At 39.2% G+C, this 19,544-nt stretch overlaps 4 protein-coding genes across 4 annotated transcripts in view; 2 read left to right on the top strand and 2 right to left on the bottom strand.

Moving 5' to 3' along the window:
* LOC120424547 (uncharacterized) overlaps window positions 1-19,544 on the bottom strand; it is a 41,750-nt gene that overhangs the window by 14,222 nt on the left and 7,984 nt on the right. Inside the window, exons 3-7 of the mRNA XM_052711688.1 lie at window positions 16,973-18,051; window positions 16,736-16,916; window positions 16,481-16,669; window positions 3,293-3,451; window positions 2,370-2,945 (exon numbers count right to left, since the gene is read on the bottom strand). Of these exons, the coding sequence (XP_052567648.1) occupies window positions 2,370-2,945; window positions 3,293-3,451; window positions 16,481-16,669; window positions 16,736-16,916; window positions 16,973-18,051 (2,184 nt within the window). The remainder of the gene's footprint in view (window positions 1-2,369; window positions 2,946-3,292; window positions 3,452-16,480; window positions 16,670-16,735; window positions 16,917-16,972; window positions 18,052-19,544) is intronic.
* On the bottom strand, window positions 1,538-3,032 carry LOC128092546 (uncharacterized). The gene has a single exon (XM_052706586.1). The coding sequence runs from the start codon at window positions 2,916-2,918 to the stop codon at window positions 2,133-2,135; it is 786 nt and encodes a 261-aa protein (XP_052562546.1). The 5' UTR covers window positions 2,919-3,032; the 3' UTR covers window positions 1,538-2,132.
* On the top strand, window positions 4,714-6,510 carry LOC120424544 (transcription factor grauzone-like). Its single transcript, XM_039588708.1, has 3 exons — window positions 4,714-5,515; window positions 5,575-5,866; window positions 5,924-6,510. Exons 1-3 carry the CDS (start codon window positions 4,822-4,824, stop codon window positions 6,456-6,458), a joined length of 1,521 nt encoding a protein of 506 aa, XP_039444642.1. The 5' UTR covers window positions 4,714-4,821; the 3' UTR covers window positions 6,459-6,510.
* On the top strand, window positions 14,615-16,325 carry LOC120424545 (transcription factor grauzone-like). Its single transcript, XM_039588709.2, has 2 exons — window positions 14,615-15,711; window positions 15,771-16,325. The coding sequence occupies exons 1-2, from the start codon at window positions 14,783-14,785 to the stop codon at window positions 16,306-16,308; spliced, it is 1,467 nt and encodes a 488-aa protein (XP_039444643.1). The 5' UTR covers window positions 14,615-14,782; the 3' UTR covers window positions 16,309-16,325.

The following is a 19,544-nucleotide window of genomic DNA, read 5'->3' as shown; positions in this document are numbered from 1 at the left end:
GAGGCCTATTTAAGAAGTTCATTTTTCGAGTGATTTTATAGCCTTTCCTCAGTAAGGTGAGGAAGGCAAAAAGGGTCGTGGGGTGACACGGCCTCCGAACCCCCCTACCCCTACCCCAACTGCGTTACGTAATAAAAGAACGCTCCCTTTCTGAACGATAGTTTATTGTTCGCAAGTTTTTGTGCAAGTTGCATACCATTTGTCGTTAATAAACATTTCCCAATCACAGGTGCAATAGGATCCAATGTCAATTTTTATGTATGTACAATAGAGGTTTCTACGTGCGCATGTATTGCGTGTACGTACACAAAAAATATTGAGGTTAAATTTTTTCCGGCCAGCAAAATCAGATGGTGCGCTAGTGTGCGTACGCGAAACGTGATAAAGCTTTATGGTGAAAAACACGACTAAAAACCATATCTGATATTTTTTCATTTTTTTATGCAAAAAAAATTGATAAGGCAACATTTTTTCAATGGATCAACTATGGTCCTCTTGGAACGAGCTGTCAAGAAGGACCTCTTCTGTCAAGAAGGGTAGCGAAGTTAACGTTTCAAAATTTAAAAAAAATCCTTTTAAAACTTTTGTGGTCGTACCTTGGGTCGTACACAGATTCAGGGAAATGTCTGATATTATTGTTCACAACGATAAAGCTTATTTTTCTGGGTACAATGACCCTTTGTGCAACCGCAAAAGATTTGAAATGGATTTTTGAATCAATTTTTAAAAATTATAATCGCGGTTCTTCATGACAGAAAGGGTCCTACTTGACAGCTCGGGGACCATAGTTGATCCATCGAAAAAATGTTATCTTGTCAATTTATTTTTTGGCAATAAAATCATAAAAAGCAATGCTGTTAATCGTTGAATCAATGTCATCGATGTCGATGATCGTTGATTTAAACGTAATCGTAATCGCAGCCATCGTTGATTTAATCGTCAACGTCAACGGAGTCGTTGATTTAAACGGCGTTGATCAACGCGTTGATTATCGATAATCAACGAGTTGATCAACGGCGTTCTTTTATAGTTTTCTATTTTTTCATAAATGTTTTGATTGGGAAACATTCTCAAATTGATGTGGCATGGTTGTTCGGGGATCCGGGTGTACCAAGAGGACCGAAGTGACCGGATTTTAAACGTAATTTAAGCCTTAGCTAATTGCTGGTCACTTCCATCTCCACTTTGGTTCCCAAGTCCAACCATGATTTTCTTATGTAAATGACACCGAGGACGGACAATTGGGAACCGAGATATGGTCGGATTTTCACCGGAATTATTGTCCCGGCGGGTTTAGTAAGAGTCTCGCGTGGCTAAATATCGACAGAATTTGTTTTTCTATGATACAATACTGAATAATTCAATTATTGACCACATGACCCATGTTCCAGAACCCAGATTAAGATTGGCCAAGATGTCAAACTTCGTGACAGACCGGAGTAGCCTACTGAGAATGTTTCCCAATCAAAACATTTATGAAAAATCGTTCTTTCCTCATAAAACTCTAGAAAACTATTGTTACAATGCCGGGTGTGAGTAACAACAATGTTTCACGTAACAAAGAATATAGTTTTATTACACTAATTATACAAAACTAACTACTCAAATAAACAAGTCTGCTTCAGCCGGCGCGCGTGCAGTGAGTGGCGATCACACACGCGGATGTTGATGCTGTCGCGATGACAGCTTGACGTTGGAGGCGAATAGGGTGGTACCCCAACACCTCCCCCTTTTTAGAAGAAGTTCAGACCGTAGCGGACCAGCGCCATCCTCGGTAACCATCCTTGTCGACCCTCGCAGAAGCGCTTCACCACTCCACACCTGAAGTCGAAAGCGTTGTTACCTGTTGTTACAGTTGAGAATTCCACACCTTAACACGTCCACACGTCCTCTGTTTTCTCCGGCAATCCTGCTGCTGCTGTGGACTTCGTACAACTGAGTGCACACCGAAACCTACAGCGGGCTGGAAACGATGATGTTTTTGATGGCCAATTCTTGAACTCCCCGCGAGACACGGTGGAGGTATGTTTGTGTTTGGTGGCCACACCGGAGACACACGTAGCAGCTTTCCACCAGGGTCCCATGGCCAGGCAACGGGCAGATAAACTGTGTTGGAAGTCCTTGCACTGGTGTTATGCTTCTTGTTGTTCTGGTTGATGAGTAGCGACGATCGTTGAATTGTTGTGAAGGTCGCCCGGCGGGCCTCTCCCCCCGTTGTTGTTGTTTTGAGTGATCGACTTGGACGAACGTCCTTGTTGAACTGGCGAAAGAACAATGGGATGGATCGCGTGCCAGGCTTGGCGGGCGATACCCACGGGAAATGCTTGACGATACCTGTTGTGATGACGGACTACTGCTGCGTGACAAACCTTCGATTGGTCACCAACCAAGATGTCATCGGTGTGCCCTGTGCCGCTGAGAGTGCCGACCGTGTTGTTCACCAACTGCTGCTGATCCTCCGGTGCTGATGTGTTATCCGGGGTGTGTGTTGTGGTGATGATTGGTAGCTGCTGCGGACCGATGGCTGACAGGGTGGTGCTGCTGCGCTCCGCCATCTTGTTGAAGATGGTCTCCGATGGGGGCAGCGTGTAATGATCGAGGTTCTTGGTGGCAACCGGCTGAATGATTGCTGAGATGGATGAATTTTGCTTCTCCTCGGCTGGAAGCACGGCCGCGTGCCTTCGTGGTTGCCGGATCTCCTTCGCTTTCTTCGCACCCAACGAGCTCTCGCCAGAAAAGTCCACGTGTGCACAGGTGTCGGGAACGTCCTCTTGTGCTACCAGCTGGACAACGGGCAGCGGCGGAACGTTTAGTTTCTCCATGAGGTTTCGTTGCTGATCCAGGATTTGACGAAGCTGGTGCATGGTCCACTCGTCCACCGGATCTGTTCCGAACAGCGAATCCTCCATGGCGAACATAACCTCACCCGAGCGCGGAAGTTTCTTCTGCGAGAATCGCGGCGAATTCCGCGAGGAAACGGCCACAATCCTCGTCGCCAATTGTTACAATGCCGGGTGTGAGTAACAACAATGTTTCACGTAACAAAGAATATAGTTTTATTACACTAATTATACAAAACTAACTACTCAAATAAATAAGTCTGCTTCAGCCGGCGCGCGTGCAGTGAGTGGCGATCACACACGCGGATGTTGATGCTGTCGCGATGACAGCTTGACGTTGGAGGCGAATAGGGTGGTAACCCAACAACTATTAAAAAAAACGCCGTTGATCAACGCCGTTTAAATCAACGACTCCGTTGACGTTGACGATTAAAGGTGTATTCACATTATACCGCATCCGCAGCCGCAGCCGCATCCGTATAAAATTTGACAGTACGGACGCACAGTGCGGAAGCGATTCCTCCAATGCATTTCAAATGTTCCCATTCACACTGTTCCGCATCCGTATACGGATCCGTACTGCGGATACGGATGCGGAACAGTGTGAATGGCTGCAAATGAAATGCATTGGAGAAATCGCGTCCGCACTGTGCGTCCGTACTGTCAAATTTTGTGCGGATGCGGCTGCGGCTGCGGATGCGGTATAATGTGAATACACCTTAAATCAACGATGGCTGCGATTACGATTACGTTTAAATCAACGATCATCGACATCGATGATATAAACGCCGTTGATTTCAACGATTAACAGCATTGATAAACAGTGATCATAAGTTTTTAAGCGTGTTTTTACCGTTGTACAATAAAAATACATATGGCGTTAGTACTCTATTAAAAACACCCAGTCAACTCAGTCGGAATTCTGAAACGGAATTCAATTCGAATCTTTTACGTATTCCGTTTCAAACGCAACAACCGATTCCGTGGTTGCAACAACCGATTCCGTTTGAGTTGACTGGGCATCAGCTAATTGGGTACTAAAGCCCTATGTCAATTTTTATGTACAACGGTAAAAAAACACGATTAAAAACCATTTCTGATCACTTTTTTTCATTTTAATCCATTTTTTTTTTTTGACAAGACAACATTTCTTCGATGAATCAACTATGGTCCCCTTGGAACGAGCTGTCAAGTAGGAGCTTTTTTGTCAAGATTTTTTCAAAATTGATCAAAAATTGATTTTTAAATCAATTTTGAAAAAATTACCTCGCGGTCCTTCTTGACAGAAAAGCTCCTACTTGACAACTCGTTCCAAGGGGACCATAGTTGATCCATCGAAAAAATGTTGACCTGTCAAAAAAATGCATTAAAATGAAAAAAAGTGATCAGAAATTGTTTTTAATCCTGTTTTTTACCATTGTACATAAAAATTGACATAGGGCTTTAGTACCCAATTGGGTCCAAAAAAGGAAGCTTAGATTGCTGATATTGTTGTTTACCGCGATAAAGCTTATTTTTCTAAGTACAATGACCCTTTGTACGTCCACAAAGAGTTTAAAATGGATTTTTAAATCAATTTTGAAAAATTAACCTCGCGGTCCTTCTTGACAGAAAAGCTCCTACTTGACAGCTCGTTCCAAAGGGACCATAGTTGATCCATCGAAAAAATGTTGTCTTGTCAAAAAAAAATTGCATAAAAATGAAAAAAAAAGTGATCAGAAATGGTTTTTAATCGTGTTTTTTACCGTTGTACATAAAAATTGACATAGGGCTTTAGTACCCAATTGCACAAAAAAATTCAAACACACAGAACTGATTTCAAATAGATTGCCATAAAAAGTTCTGTCAATTTAGAGTCGGATTCTATAAGACAGGCCTGTCAAACGTTGCCGAGTTTTGTTTCAGCGTCATATAAACAAAATACGGTTTGGTTAAATGTAATTATTGTTTACTGGCCGGAACGAAAAAAAAAGTTACAAATATGGAGGAGATTCCGACAACTGCAGAGTTCTTCCTCCCTTTGGACCGCTGCTTCGCCTGTTTCTCCAGCCCAGGAGAAGGTCATCCAATTTTGGGCAGCCAATCCGAGTTCAACATCGCCGACATGCTCGAAAAACACTTCTGGTTCCACCGGGATGACTTCCAGGACGGTGAAGTCCTCTGTCCGGATTGCCGCAACCAGCTGGAGAGCTTTCATCGGTTTTACCTGGTCGTCGAACAAAATCATCGGATCAAGATTGAGCGCAAACCGTCACCGGATCCGACCAAGACGGAGGACGTCTCGATGCTTCCATTGCTTGAAGTAAAGCTGGAAGCGCCAGAGATCGCTGACGATGGGGAACAAGATCAGTCTTCTTCCAGCGATGACGAGTTCAAACCGGATGACGACGGTGGGTTGTCGACGGATGAGAGTGACAGCAAGTCCGAGGGTGATGAGAAACACGAAGAATCTCCCGAACGGAAGAAGCGCAAATATGTAAAGCGGAAGGAGCGGGGGGAACCACCTGCACCGAGAAAGAAAATCAACTACAAGGTGAAGAACGCCGAGCAGTTGGCCGAAGAGGATGAGATCATTAGGACCCACGTGCAGTACATCTGCGAGTACTGCCAGATGAATTGTACAACGTTCTCGGCTTATCACCGGCATGTGCTGGATGAACACAACACCACAAAAGGTAATGCGATCAACGATGGTTGTTTCAACTGAATATCAACAGGTTCTTGCTCATTTTAGCATTTATCCTTTGCTGCGGGAAACGGTACTACAAGAAGAAAGGTCTGCTAGAACATGTTCAACGGCTGGCCAATCCCGACTTGTTCAAGTGTGAAATCTGTGAAAAGACCTTCGTGAATTCGTTTGGATTGCAGAAACATACCGAAGAACTGCACGGACCGGAAGAGTCTAAAATTTTTGCATGTAGCAGATGTCCCAAGCGGTTCGTCAAGCAAGGGCAGCTAACGCTCCACCTGAGAGGGCACGAAAATTTAGACAAAGAGCTGGCTAAATGTCCAATTTGTGATAGACGGTTAGTAACTTAGACTTCATCACCTTTGAGCAACTAAGTCAAAAGATCTTTTTACAGATATCCCTCGGAAGCAATCCTGCGAACTCACATTAAGAAGAGCCACACGCGGCCAACCGACTTCATTTGCGATATTTGTGCGAAAGGGTTCTACTCAAAGTCGGAGTTTATGCGGCATAAGGTCGAGCACGAGTTCAGTCCGGCTGAACTGCGGCGCCAGTGCGAAATATGTCTACAATGGCTCAAGAACGAAGCCAACTGGAAGAAACATTGCGCCCGGCACAAGCAGGGACCGGTCACGTGTGACATTTGCATGCATGTTTCGCCCACCAAGCACAGCCTCGCTGCCCACAAAAGGAACCGTCACAGGGCTCCGAATCCGGCCCTGACATGCCAAGAGTGTGGCAAGGAATTTAAGCGGGCGATCAGCCTGAAGGAACATTTGGCCTCGCACACCGGAGAAGCGCTCTATTTTTGTACGTTTTGTCCGCGGACTTTCAATTCGAACGCAAACATGTTCTCCCATCGGAAGAAGATGCACCCCCAGGAGTGGCTGGAACTTCGGAACGCTCAACAAGCAAACCAGTTTAGCTAAAACGGATTAAGTGTACTCTTCCCAGTATTTTAATAAAAGCTCAATTTAACAAGTCCTCCTGAGAGCTTCTTAGTTCGGAAGGCTCCGTTATTTATTTAACTTGTTGAAACTAGAGACCCTAAATAGGACCCTATCGAGAAATTAAAAGTGAGAGTGTGTGCGTGCAACATGGAGTTAAACTTTTCAAAGTGTCATGGTAACCTTCACAGCAACTTCATAGAAAGTTTAACTCCATGTTGCACACACTCTCAATTTTAATTTCTCGATAGAGTTATCTACGTGCGCATGTATTGCGTGTACGTAGACGAAAAAAAGTGAGGTTAAATTTTGTACCGACCAGCAAATCAAATGGTGTGCTAGTGTGCGTGAGAGCGGGCTTAGATAACTCTTATAGAGTTATCTAAGACCGATCTCACAAACACTAGCACACCATTTGTTTTGCTGGCGGGTACAAAATTTAACCTCAATCTTTTTCGTGTACGTACACGCAATACATGCGCACGTAGATAACTCTCTTACTCTATAAGACAGGGTGGCCACCAGATTACGATTTTCAATTTCCCGGTTTTCTCCCGGGACCAGAAGGAATTTTCCGGAATGTTTTTAAACCAAATTACAATGCTTTTTAGGCTAACGTTAATATCATCATACTTTTTGAACGCATACATTTGGTTCAAAGTTTGAATTCCTCAAGAAAGCTTTCAAATCTTGAGTAAAAAGTAAGTAAGTTGTAAACGAAGCCGTTTTTATCTGTTATCAATCAAACCTCTAATTTTCAAATTATTGGGTTTTTTCATCAAAAGTCGTTTTTATTTTTTTAAATAAGATAAATTATAAATAGTAGTTTATGCAACAAGTTGCAAAAAGAGGATTTTTTCAGCACGAGTCGTACATTTATCCAACGAGGTTCACCGAGTTGGATAAATACGAAGAGTGCTGAAAAAATCAAGTTTTGCAACGAGTTCCATACAACATTTTTTGCCATTCCATAAAAAACACACACTTAGTGAAATTTTATGTCAAATTTTTATGTATTTTGTCAATAAATCGTTTAAATCAAAAAAATGTTGAAAAGTGTTACTTTTCAAAACAAGTGCTGAAAAGTTCAACTTTTCAGCACCCATTTGAGTGCTGAAAAGTAGAACTTTTCAGCATTTATTTTGAAAAGTGTTTCTATTTGATTCTGTTATTTTTGGTAAAGAAAAGTAGGCTATTTCGTCGTTCAAGAATGACAGGAAAAGTAAGTAGTTTCACGACGGAATTGCAAAAAAGAATTTATGAATTTTGTAAAATAGATTTACAAAAATACGTTGCTATCAACATTGATGTAAATGCTCGTTAATTTTCTTTGAAAAAAGGTTTTGTGAATTCAAAAAGAACAATTCTTCCAAGAACTATCAATTTCTGTGAATTTTTTTTGCTAAAATTATGTGAGTACTTTCTTTTTAACCAAAAAAGTCTTTTTGCATCATTAGTCTAAACAAAAATGTATCGAGAAATTAAAAGTGAGAGTGTGTGCGTGCAACATGGAGTTAAACTTTTCAAAGTGCCATGGTAATCTTCACAGCAACTTCACAGAAAGTTTAACTCCATGTTGCACACACTCTCACTTTTAATTTCTCGATACACTTTGGCAGCAGCGCAGGAAAAGTGCCATACAAATGTAAAAAAATCGATACCTTGAAACTTTCTTTTTAGAATAATTTTAATAAAAAATACTTTCTAAAAAACCCAAAACACATAATGGTAAAAACAATTAAAAAATTATCGTGCTGTGAGTTTTTCAAAAACACATAAGGCGGGTACACATTTTATTTAAAGTTTTTGTTGCCCCGAAAAATCAGGGGACAAAAAATTATTTTTTTTTTCATAAAGCATCAAAATTTTAATGGAAATTTAAGTGCAATCAGCTGAAATCAATTTAAAATGCATTCCCTTGCGTCTAGAATAATTTTTAAGCATGTTTGGGTTGATTTAATAATCTTTTGAATTTTTGAAAATTTTCGATCTTTATTTTTTATTCGTTCTTTTTTTTGGTTTCGTCAAATCTTGCATTTTTTGAAGACTTATGATTGCAAAACAACTGAACTAGCGTAAAATGCATTTTTAACACTTTTTGCATTCAAATGTTGTGACTATGGCTTGTTTTTTGAATTTTTATATTTTTTTCAGATTTAAACAAACTACACATACTTTTTTGAAGTTGTAGCTATTTTCAATTAAAAAATAATTCTATTTTATCTCTAAAAAATCAAATGGTTGAGAAAATTCTTTACAGCATTCTTTTTTGAACATTTTTGATCCATTCTTTTGTTGCTGAGATACAGGCCAAGAAAAATATTTTAAAAGAGTGTATTTTGTGTGACAATTTGAAGGAAAAGTCTTGATCTTTAAATTTAGAGAGATATTTACTGTAATGTTGTTTTCGTACCATGATATCCATATTTTCCACTTACAAAAAAATCCTAATTTTAATTTTATGCAAAACTAATTTTTTAGCAAAGATGGGGTAAATATCGCCATTACGGGGTTTGTCTTCCGGACCCCCTGAGACCGCTCGTGGTACCCCCAGGGGTACATGTACCCCAGGTTGAGAACCGCTGGTAGAGCAAACATTTTGCTTTATTAAAAAAAACAAATTCGTCTGGTAAAAGTATCATAGGATACAACAGAAAAAAAAACCATAGCCAAGAAGCATGAGTCTATCACATAAATTCAAACATAGATTTCGCGAATTCTTCATTTAGAATAACAGGAATAATATTCTTATTGAGAAAAGAACATATTGAATACATTAAAGAGTCTTTTGTCAAATTTTAACGAAACTTAAAATCTGGGACGGGACGACTGGATAGAGTCTTCTTTTTGAGTGTTTACGTTTGTATTCTTCTTCTGTTTTTTTGCAAGAAAATTCGTGTTCGAAAACAAATATCAAGCAATCTGTGATTCAGATAGCTTGACAATTCAAATTTTCTTGATGATGTTTTTCAACTCAGTGCTCAAGCATGCGGATGACTTTTTCTTTGGTTGAAATTTTGTTTAGTTTTTCCTCCCAGATTTTTTTTTAATTTGGCTATTAAAATTTGCGGTTGGACGTGGGTGGAGAATCCTGAGTTTATGTTCCATCGTTTTACGGTGGATCCGTTCATAAGGAGCTGCCGGATACAAATTACTTGAAATGGTTGGCAAATCAAAGCAGAGTCAAAAAATGTTCACTTCTTCAATTTTTAATGTGTTTTTTTTTATATGAAAGATTTTTAATTTTCATTTGGATGTGAAAAATGCAATACGATTTAAATGCGTTTTCTTACTTCAATCTAAAAAAAATCTAAAAAAGCCTGCAAGTCATTAAATGGGAGGGAAGATTTTTTCTAAGATCTGCTCCTGTCGTTGTCCCGTTACGCAAAGAAAGTAAATAAATCTTTCCAAGTTCCCCAAAGAGGAGCACGTAGAATTCAAGGGCAATTTTTACTCAACTTTAAAGAAAGTTAACATTCCATAGGTCGCACGCCCTAAGGTGTCAGAATCGAAAGAAATGGTTGGCAAAAATTTAAATTTGTACCAATACATTCACTTCAAAGAGCAAAAAAGTTTGTTTTTCAATTTGTGGCAATGTGTTGAAATTAAAAAGTGCGAAAAAATCAAATAGGCTAAACTGTGGCCATTATTTTTGTTTGCTTTTTAAATCTAGTTTTACGATGTTGTTTCTTCACGCCACATTTTAATTTCATGGGAAGCACAGGTTTAATATTGTTCAATCTAGATGACATTTCTTTGTAACGCGCAAAAAATAACAATAGTTTTAAATGGGCAAAAGAATAGTCAGTTCGACGGTAACATTTCAAAAGGCATTATGTACATTTTGACGCTTTCTGGGTTATTGTATATTCTGAAAGTACTTCTAATAAGCTACCTCTCCACCAAAAATGAGCAAAAGTTACTTCAGTAAAGTCTGTTTAATCATGATTTTAAATAAAGTAACATAAACAAAATCTCTGCCATCAGCAGTCCCTGTTTATATAGCCCTGTCAACCTGTCAAACAAAAGGCTACATAAACCTCGTGACGAAAAAAAAGCAACATGAAAAAAAGCGCCATGTACATTCGGCGAAGAAAAACGAATCATAACAAAGCGCCCCCCTCAGTGACAGCAGGGTGATATCGACGTTGGTGATTTCAAAAGAAGTTATGTTTGTTTTTCTCAAATAAAATTACGGAAGTAATGTTTTATTGAATATAGATGATCAAGTATCAACAAAAGCAACGTTTTTCATCGTTTGTTATCATTATAACATCTTATTTTGCTTTTATATAAAAATGGTAATTGAAAATGGATGCTCAACATTCAAATGCGTTTTTCTCAAAACGTATGGTTTGTACATGGTGCTTTTTGAAATGTTGGCATCGAGTTCATGAAATGTATTGTTTATTAACCCTCTACTGCCCAAATTTTTTTTCGAAAATATTTAATTTCCCCGTGTTCAGGAGGTCATTTTGAGCAACTTTTGTTCTACGAAAAACTTTACTTCTCTTGTTTTATGTTTTTCTTGTTTTATTTTTAGTATTTTAATTTGCATTTATCTTGTTTAGTTTATGTTTGTTTTTGGTAGTATTTGGCCTATTCTACCATCTAATATAATTACATTTTGCCTATCTAATTTTTTCACGTTTTACAGTCATTTTTTTTCAATTTTTTGCATGTTTTTCACATTTTCTGCTATAGAATGGCACCATCATCATTTAAATTGCGAAAAAATGCGTAGAGGCATAGTCTGGGACACTACAAAAATTACTGCATACTTCTTTTTACTGAAAGTATAGGAAATGTTAGTAAAAAACACAGCCAAAGTTGACCCCTAAAAAAATGACATTTTTAAAAACACTGGCTAAGTCACATAAAACAAATTAAAATCCCAACCCTGAAATTTTCTAAAATTTTAAGAGTTCTTCTTTCCAATGCTTTTTAAAGATCAAAAATCGGTTGGAAAATGGATTTTTGGCGATTTTTTAGATTGAAGCCCGTCTAGAGGCGGGGTTAGGTTGTAGAGGGTTAAAATGAAAATGCTGATAATTCAACATTCGGTGTACGATAGAAATAAATGCCTTTCAATTGAAAATATTTTAATCAATCTATTAATGCATTTTACAATTATTTTTGAAATTGATTTAAAAAAAATTATTTTATTTTTTAACTCAAATTACAATACTTCTCATTTTCTCCTCATAAGAAAGGACTGGTTTAGGTTGACAGAAGCGGCCATGTTAAAAATGGTTTAGTTTGACAATAGGTTTTTTTCTCTTTGCAGGGTTGTTACGGACGGCGCGGATCGCGCGGATGGCGCGTTTCGCGCGGATAGCGCGGATTTGGCGCGGATTTGCTGACTAATTTTGCTCAGGCGCGGTTTTCGCGCGGATGGCAATTTTGGTAAATAAATAGATAAATAGATAGAATTACTTTCAAGTTATTAAGAAAAATATTATCAAGAATTACGAGAATTTGTTTTTTGTTTTTTTTTTCATTGAGTGCAATTTCAATTACATATTAATAGATTTTTTTTCTGAAAATGTTTGTTTGTAAATTCTTAATACGAACCGTCGAAAAATTAAGATGAAGATTATGTAGAGATTATTTTTTAAATGTTTGGTTGAGGATTTCTTAAATAAAATTATTACTACACTTAACTCATTTCTTAATACATCCGGCTCTGAATATGTAATTTCTTTTGAGTTTGGAGTAATGTTTTTTTTAACCTTATTTATTTTTAATTTTACAGTAGATATATGTATTCATTTTGCCTTTGAATTTCAGATGGGATTTACCCGTAGAAATATTTTTCTAAATTTAAACATTCTTGGCGAAAAATAAAAAGATCAGAACATTCAAAAATTAATGCTCCATCATTCAAAATTCAAATTTCGAAAATTCGAAACATTTTTTATATTTTAATAGTTTTTTCATCCAAATTTTTAAAATTCAGATTAAAAAAATTTCGAATTTAAAAAATCCGAAATTTCAAAATTCATAATTTTAAAAATCTGAAATGCAAAACTTCAAAAACTAAAAAATCGAAAATTCAAAATTTTAAGAAAAATCTAAATTAAAACAAAAATCGAAATTAAAAGAAATTCAAAAGTCAAAATTTTAAAACTAAAAATATTAAATTGAAAACAATTTTGAAAACAAAAACACAGAAGTCTCAAAAATCTCAAATAAAATTTAAATTCTTAAATTCTTAAATTCTTAAATTCTTAAATTCTTAAATTCTTAAATTCTTAAATTCTTAAATTCTTAAATTCTTAAATTCTTAAATTCTTAAATTTTTAAATTCTTAAATTCTTAAATTCTTAAATTCTTAAATTCTTAAATTCTTAAATTCTTAAATTCTTAAATTCTTAAATTCTTAAATTCTTAAATTCTTAAATTCTTAAATTCTTAAATTCTTAAATTCTTAAATTCTTAAATTCTTAAATTCTTAAATTCTTAAATTCTTAAATTCTTAAATTCTTAAATTTTTAAATTCTTAAATTCTTAAATTCTTAAATTCTTAAATTCTTAAATTTTTAAATTCTTAAATTCTTAAATTCTTAAATTCTTAAATTCTTAAATTCTTAAATTCTTAAATTCTTAAATTCTTAAATTCTTAAATTCTTAAATTCTTAAATTCTTAAATTCTTAAATTCTTAAATTCTTAAATTCTTAAATTCTTAAATTCTTAAATTTTTAAATTCTTAAATTCTTAAATTCTTAAATTCTTAAATTCTTAAATTCTTAAATTCTTAAATTCTTAAATTCTTAAATTCTTAAATTCTTAAATTCTTAAATTCTTAAATTCTTAAATTCTTAAATTCTTAAATTCTTAAATTCTTTAATTTAAGATTTTTTTGTGACACTTTTCTTGACGTCTCTTGAGGTATTTTTTAAAAGGATTTTTTGCTTTCATTCCTTCAAACATAAAACGAGTTTCATTTTTTATCAAATACTTTCTGTATTAGTTTTTTTTCTTTGGAAATAACATTTCTTGAATGTTGGTCGCAATTTTTTTTATATATTTAGCGCGGATTTCGCGCGGATTGGGGTTTCGGTCGGCGCGGATTTGGCGCGGATTATTTTTCGACTTTCCCGTAACAACCCTGTCTTTGTTTATCCCATCCCAGCTTAAAATATTTTCCCGGTTTGTCGGTCGAATTCCCGAGTTTTTCCCGGTTTTCTCCCGGTGGATAAAAATCCCGGTTTTTTCCCGAGGTGGCCACCCTGCTATAAGAGTTATCTACGTGCGCATGTATTGCGTGTACGTACACGAAAAAGATTGAGGTTAAATTTTGTACCCGCCAGCAAAACAAATGGGGTGCAAGTGTGCGTGAGCTCGGGCTTAGATCAAGGTTACTGTAAGACAGTAACAGTACAGTAACCTTGGGCTTAGATAACTTTATTAAGGATCTCTAGGTTAAACTGGCATTATACACTGTAACTGAAAATCACACTGGTGCGTGCGAAAACGAACTCAGCAAAGTGCGATTTTCAGTTACAGTGTACTTCATACATATCAAGTCATCTGATTTTACCGTGTAGGCATTTCAAAACAAAACTATCACACGATCATTCCAGATAACTAATTTTGAAATAATTTTTACTCAGATTTTGTCAAAGCTTTACCAACTCAGAAATAAGTTATAAGGGACCGGGAGTTTTGATTTCACACATCCCAGTCACAAAAATTTCGAACAATATCTGGAGTCCAATAAACCAAATTTCCAGTTTTTGCTTTTTGGGTGTTTTAGAAACCGCCTTGAGTCAGGGGTATTAAAAAACACCCAAAAAGCAAAAACTGAAAATTTGGTTTATTGGACCTTTTCAATAAAAACTCCAGATATCAGCAATTTAAGCTTTATTTTGGTACCCAATCTAGTACCCAATTTAGTTTCAGAATTCGAATGGAACTGTGGAACATCAATCTAAATAGAGTTATCTACGTGCGCATGTATTGCGTGTACGTACACGAAAAAGATTGAGGTTAAATTTTGTACCCGCAAGCAAAACAAATGGGGTGCTGGTGTGCGTGAGCTCGGGCTTAGATAACTCTATGAAAAATTAACTCAGAAATGATTCATTTGATATGAGCGTGCAGAATACAACAACAACAAAAACTTTAGACGGATGTCATTGACCTGCATGCAGACATGTTTGATTGAAGTCATGATTGAATGGACGAGTTTTGAATCCTTTTAAGTGATTTTTTGGCATTTAAGTCGCGTTTAAATCGGTTTTATACAGTTAACTTCCAAGGTTACGTCCTATTGAACTTCTACCGGATCCGCTTGCTGAAAATGTCAACAAAAAGCGAGTCTGCCCCATCAAGTGACCGCTGTTTCGCCTGCTTTTCCGCCACGGACGAAACGCTATCGATCCTACACGGCGAAACTGAGTTTAGCATTGTCAGTCTGTTCGAGAAGCACTTCTGGTTCCGCCCGGATGACTTCCGCGAGAATCAGTTTCTCTGCCCGTCATGCTGGAACCAGCTCGAGAGCTTTCACCGGTTCTATCTGGTAGTGGAGCAAAATCACCGGATCAAAAGCGAACGCAAGCCTTCGCCGGATCGGATTGACGAGGGACAACTTCTGCCTCCGGTTGAGGTGAAGCTGGAGGAACTGGATGTGAGCAGTGAACCGGATGATTCGAGCGACGATGAGTTCAAACCAGACGACGATCAGTCTGAGGAAGCCGAAACAAAGGTGGAAGAACCTCGCAAGAAGCGAAAGTACACCAAACGGAAAAAGCCGGGCGATCCTCCGGCGCCCCCGAAAAAGCGCGGCAAATACAAGATAAAGAACGCCGAAGAGCTGGCACAGGAAGATGAATTTATCAAAACTCACGTGAAATATAACTGTGAGTTTTGTATGGAGGATTGCTTCACATTCACGGCGTACCAACGGCATGTACTGGATGAACATGACTCTGACAAGGCTTACATTACTTGTTGCGGGAAGAAATACTACAAGAAGAAAGCTCTGCTGGAGCATGTCCAGCGGTTGACGAACCCCGACATGTTCCAGTGCGATATTTGCAAGAAAAGCTTTGTGAACTCTTACGGCAGACAGAAGCACATGGAGGACGTGCACGTTCCGGACGAGCTGAAGAACTTTGCCTGCAACAGGTGCCCGAAACGGTTCATGAAAGAAAGTCAGCTTGCTTACCATCTCAAGGGTCATGAAAACCTGGACAAAGGAGTGGCCAAGTGTCATATCTGTGATAAAAGGTAATACTACATTCCTCACTTTTCTGTTGAACATTTTCTAAGATTCCAGTCTATTACAGTTATGCCACCGAAGCCCTGCTCAAAACCCACATCAAATCCAGCCACGAGCGACCAACCGATTTCATCTGCGACATTTGCGCGAAAGGATTCTTTTCCAAGACGGAATTCGCCCGACACAAGCTGACTCACGAGCTGACCCCGGCTGAGCTACGACGCCAGTGCGACATTTGCCAAAAGTGGCTCAAGAGCGAAGCCAACTGGAAGAAACATCTGATCCGCCATAGGCACGGCCCGGTCAAGTGCAACCAGTGTGACCACGAATCGCCCTCCAAGCACAGCCTTGCTGCCCACAAAAGAAACCGCCACGGGGCCCCCAACCCGGCGCTGACTTGCCAGGAGTGCGGAAAGCAGTTCAAGCGGATATTGAACCTACGCGAGCACATGGTGAGCCACACCGGCGAAGGTGCGCTCTACTCGTGCTGTTTTTGCTCGCGGACGTTCAACTCGAGGGCGAACATGTTTTCACACCGGAAGAAGATGCATCCGCAGGAGTGGCTGGAGCTGAGGACGGCCCAGCAAGCATCGCAGTTTACTTGAATAATGATTCGTTGAAATGGATAATGATCTTTGATTTGCTTCTTCGAAATCTCCATGTCTCACATGTCAGCAAGGCTAGGGATGTCATCAAACGGTTGGAAACTCAATCTAGAACTAAAAATCCTGTACAAAACAAACATTTATTGCAATTCTAGACAATCCAGCTTCAAGCTGGCTGTTGCTGCTGCGGCTGCTGAAACTGCTCCTGCATCAGGTTCGGATTTTTCCTCATCTTGTCCTCGAGCCACTCCTTCGGGTGCATCTTTTTCCGATGCGACGCTCGATTCGCATTCGAGTTGAACGTTTTGTCGCAGAAATCACAAGAGTACAGTACGTCTCCGGTGTGCGATGCCATGTGCTCCTACAAATAGATACGAAGTATGATAGTACAATCATTACGTTGACGAAACCGCGGCCACAAAAATACCTTAAAATTGATCATTCGCTTAAACACCTTCTCGCACACCGAGCAGGTCAGATCGTCTTTGCGATGCTGAGCCTTGTGATATTTCAGAGTCATAACGCTCGAACATTCCTGCCCGCAGATGTCGCACCGTTGAGTTCCAGAGTGACGGAGCATGTGCTTGCGCAGACCTCGCTGATAAACCCTGCAAGAAGACGTTCTATAAAAGGTTCCAGAAACCCCTCAAACCAAAGTACTCACCAAGCGTTACAATCCGTACACTGAACCCGCTCCATCGACAGCTGTTTGACCTTCTTGGCTTCCTCGTCGTGGGAGTCAACGTGCGACTTGTACGACGTGTAAATGTTGTAGCTCTTGGCGCAGATGTGACACACGTACTTGTCCGGTTTATTCTCGTGCACTTCCTCGTTGTGGTGTCGGAGCAGAGAAGCGTACGCAAAGTAGCGATTGCACGGTTCGCAGTGGAACTTCTTTTCCTGCAGATTGCGGTGGTACTTTTCGTGCAGGTTCAGGAATCGCTTCTGCGCGAACCTCTTTGGACACACGCTACACTGCAGCGTCTTTTCCTCCTCGTCCACGTGCATCGATCGCATGTGCCTCTTGAGCGCTTCCCGATCGCCAAACTGCTTCGAACAGATCTTGCAAGCAAACTGGGACGGATTGAGGTGGAACTGGATATGATCGACGAGCCGTGGCTTGCGGGAAAACTTGAGATTACAGCAGAAAATATACGCCAGCTTATCGTGCAACACCGTTGAGTGCTGCTGCAGATCTTCGAACGTTCCAAACTTTTCGCTGCAAGTGTCACATACCAGATTGACCGTTTCCGCAATGAAGCTCTCATCCTGAATGTCCTTCTGCCATCCTTGAACCGGTCGACCTACCCTTCGCTTCCCGGTTTTCTTTTTTTCCTTCTTCTTACCCGAACCAGGTTTCCTTCCCCTTTTCCGCACCGGTTCTTCCTCATACTCCGAATCATCCTCTTGGGAACTTTCATTCAGCTCATCATCATCCTCAGAATCCTCCTCCTTCAACATCGGACTGTTCCCTCCCCCTTCAAAATCATCTCCGTCGCTTTCCGCTTTCGAACCCTCATTCGACTCGTCACCCTCGCTCTTCACGACGACATCTTCGGCGACAAAGACCGTCGCCTGCAGTGGCTCCTCCTGCTTCACCTCCAGAAACTGATCGGGCTGTAGCTGCAGGGGCAGTTGCGGATGTTTGGCGTGGATGCTCTCCACCTCGGTGTAGAATTGATGGAAGTCGTGGATTTTGGTCCAGCAAACGGGGCACAGAATGCCGTACAGACTTTCGGATTCCTGAGAGGGGGGCGACAATTGTAGCGTTAGTTTGGATGAAAAAAAAAAAAAACAGAATCAAGGATTCAACTCGTCCCAACGAAACCCATTGGCTAAGGAAATTTTCAAAGTCAAAGTTTTAGTTACCTTTAGGCACAATAACTTTATGAAAATACCACCAACTGAGGCAAGTAAGCTAAAACACATGTTTACTCCGTAATAAGTACACCCACGCGCATAGTGTAGGGACACTTCGCATAGACGCCCTTGCTTCCATCACGTCACTAAGGGTGTGTGGAGTGACGAGAAAATAATAAAGCAATTTCATTTGAAAAGAGCATAACCGAAAAAAGTTTTTTTTTTTTAACTGAATCAGGTGGGATTCGAACTCACACCTCTGGAATGATGGTCTATGACTCTAACCAGTCGGCCATCTGAAGGTTATAAAACATGTTGTATTCTTCTAATATTAAATACGCTCTGATCCCTGATTTGCCTGAAGGGATTGGGAGTCTTAAGATAGATCAAGGATCCGTCTGGTGCTTGCTTCTATGTTAAGGCGGGGCCGGACAATGCCCAACAACCTCGGAATTGGGCCGCTAGGATCTCTGCCATTCTGAAATGGGTCGTTGGAAGCAGCGCGAGGGCTATCACCACATAATACCCGGGACTGAGATAAGTTGTACCAGCATTCGGCATATATACAAAGTCTGATACAAATTATACTTTCCCATAATTTCACTACCGGTTAGCGGGTATTGGATTGGACCACACACACACACAAACCGAAAAAAAGTTTTTCGATCGGTCTCAAAATTTTCTGGGGATTCCTTAGCCGAAATAATTAGACCCATATTTTTTTTTGTTTGGCCATTAGGGTGACCTACGCCGTGTTAGGGTGGTCCGAAAAACTGCCATTTTTGTAAATTCTCGCAAAAACTAAATCAAATAATTCGCTCTACCGCATTGCCTTGACGTTCTCGATTGCGAGATTCCTACTCAAAACTAGGTGTCCGAAGGCTTGATTGTTTGCAATTGCAAACCTAGAACTTTTCAGCATTGGTGTTGAAAGATATTGATTGTTGCAATTCCGTCGTAAAAACAACTTACTTTTCCTGTCATTCTCGAACGACGAAATAGCCTACTTTTCTGTACCAAAAAGTCAAAGTAGTTATGTCACAGACATAACCGGAATGGCGTAGACTACGTAAAGTTTTGAGATGTGGACATAGAGTTTTCCATATCTTAATTTTGAAGAATTAGCTAGATCAGTGTTTCTCAACCGGTGAGGAATTCCCCCCTGGGGGGGAATTTGGCCGTTCTTGGGGGGGAATGACGATGTAATAGAAAACCAATGATGCGTTTTTGTAAAAAATATAAATCGTTGGTTGTATTTCAATAACCTGTGAAGTTCACAATATATTTTAAATTTATGGGAATTTCTGTGATAAAATACAACAGCAATTTTTATTTTATTTTATCTTTGCAGATGTTTCAAAAATATAGCTAACAAA

The sequence above is a fragment of the Culex pipiens genome, chromosome 1 (genome assembly GCF_016801865.2).
Source record: "Culex pipiens pallens isolate TS chromosome 1, TS_CPP_V2, whole genome shotgun sequence".
NCBI lineage: Eukaryota > Metazoa > Arthropoda > Insecta > Diptera > Culicidae > Culex > Culex pipiens.
The sequence above is the reverse complement of the archived record's forward strand: the minus strand, read 5'-3'. Positions and strand labels throughout refer to the sequence as shown.

Bases quoted from the DNA above. Each gene is read 5' to 3' on its own strand.
- LOC120424544 (XM_039588708.1), top strand. From the start codon at position 4,822: ATGGAGGAGATTCCGACAACTGCAGAGTTCTTCCTCCCTTTGGACCGC. The intron at 5,516-5,574 runs GTAATGCGATCA...TGCTCATTTTAG, and splicing joins TGAACACAACACCACAAAAG to CATTTATCCTTTGCTGCGGG. The intron at 5,867-5,923 runs GTTAGTAACTTA...ATCTTTTTACAG, and splicing joins TGTCCAATTTGTGATAGACG to ATATCCCTCGGAAGCAATCC.
- LOC128092546 (XM_052706586.1), bottom strand. From the start codon at position 2,918: ATGTTCGCCATGGAGGATTCGCTGTTCGGAACAGATCCGGTGGACGAG.
- LOC120424545 (XM_039588709.2), top strand. From the start codon at position 14,783: ATGTCAACAAAAAGCGAGTCTGCCCCATCAAGTGACCGCTGTTTCGCC. The intron at 15,712-15,770 runs GTAATACTACAT...AGTCTATTACAG, and splicing joins TGTCATATCTGTGATAAAAG to TTATGCCACCGAAGCCCTGC.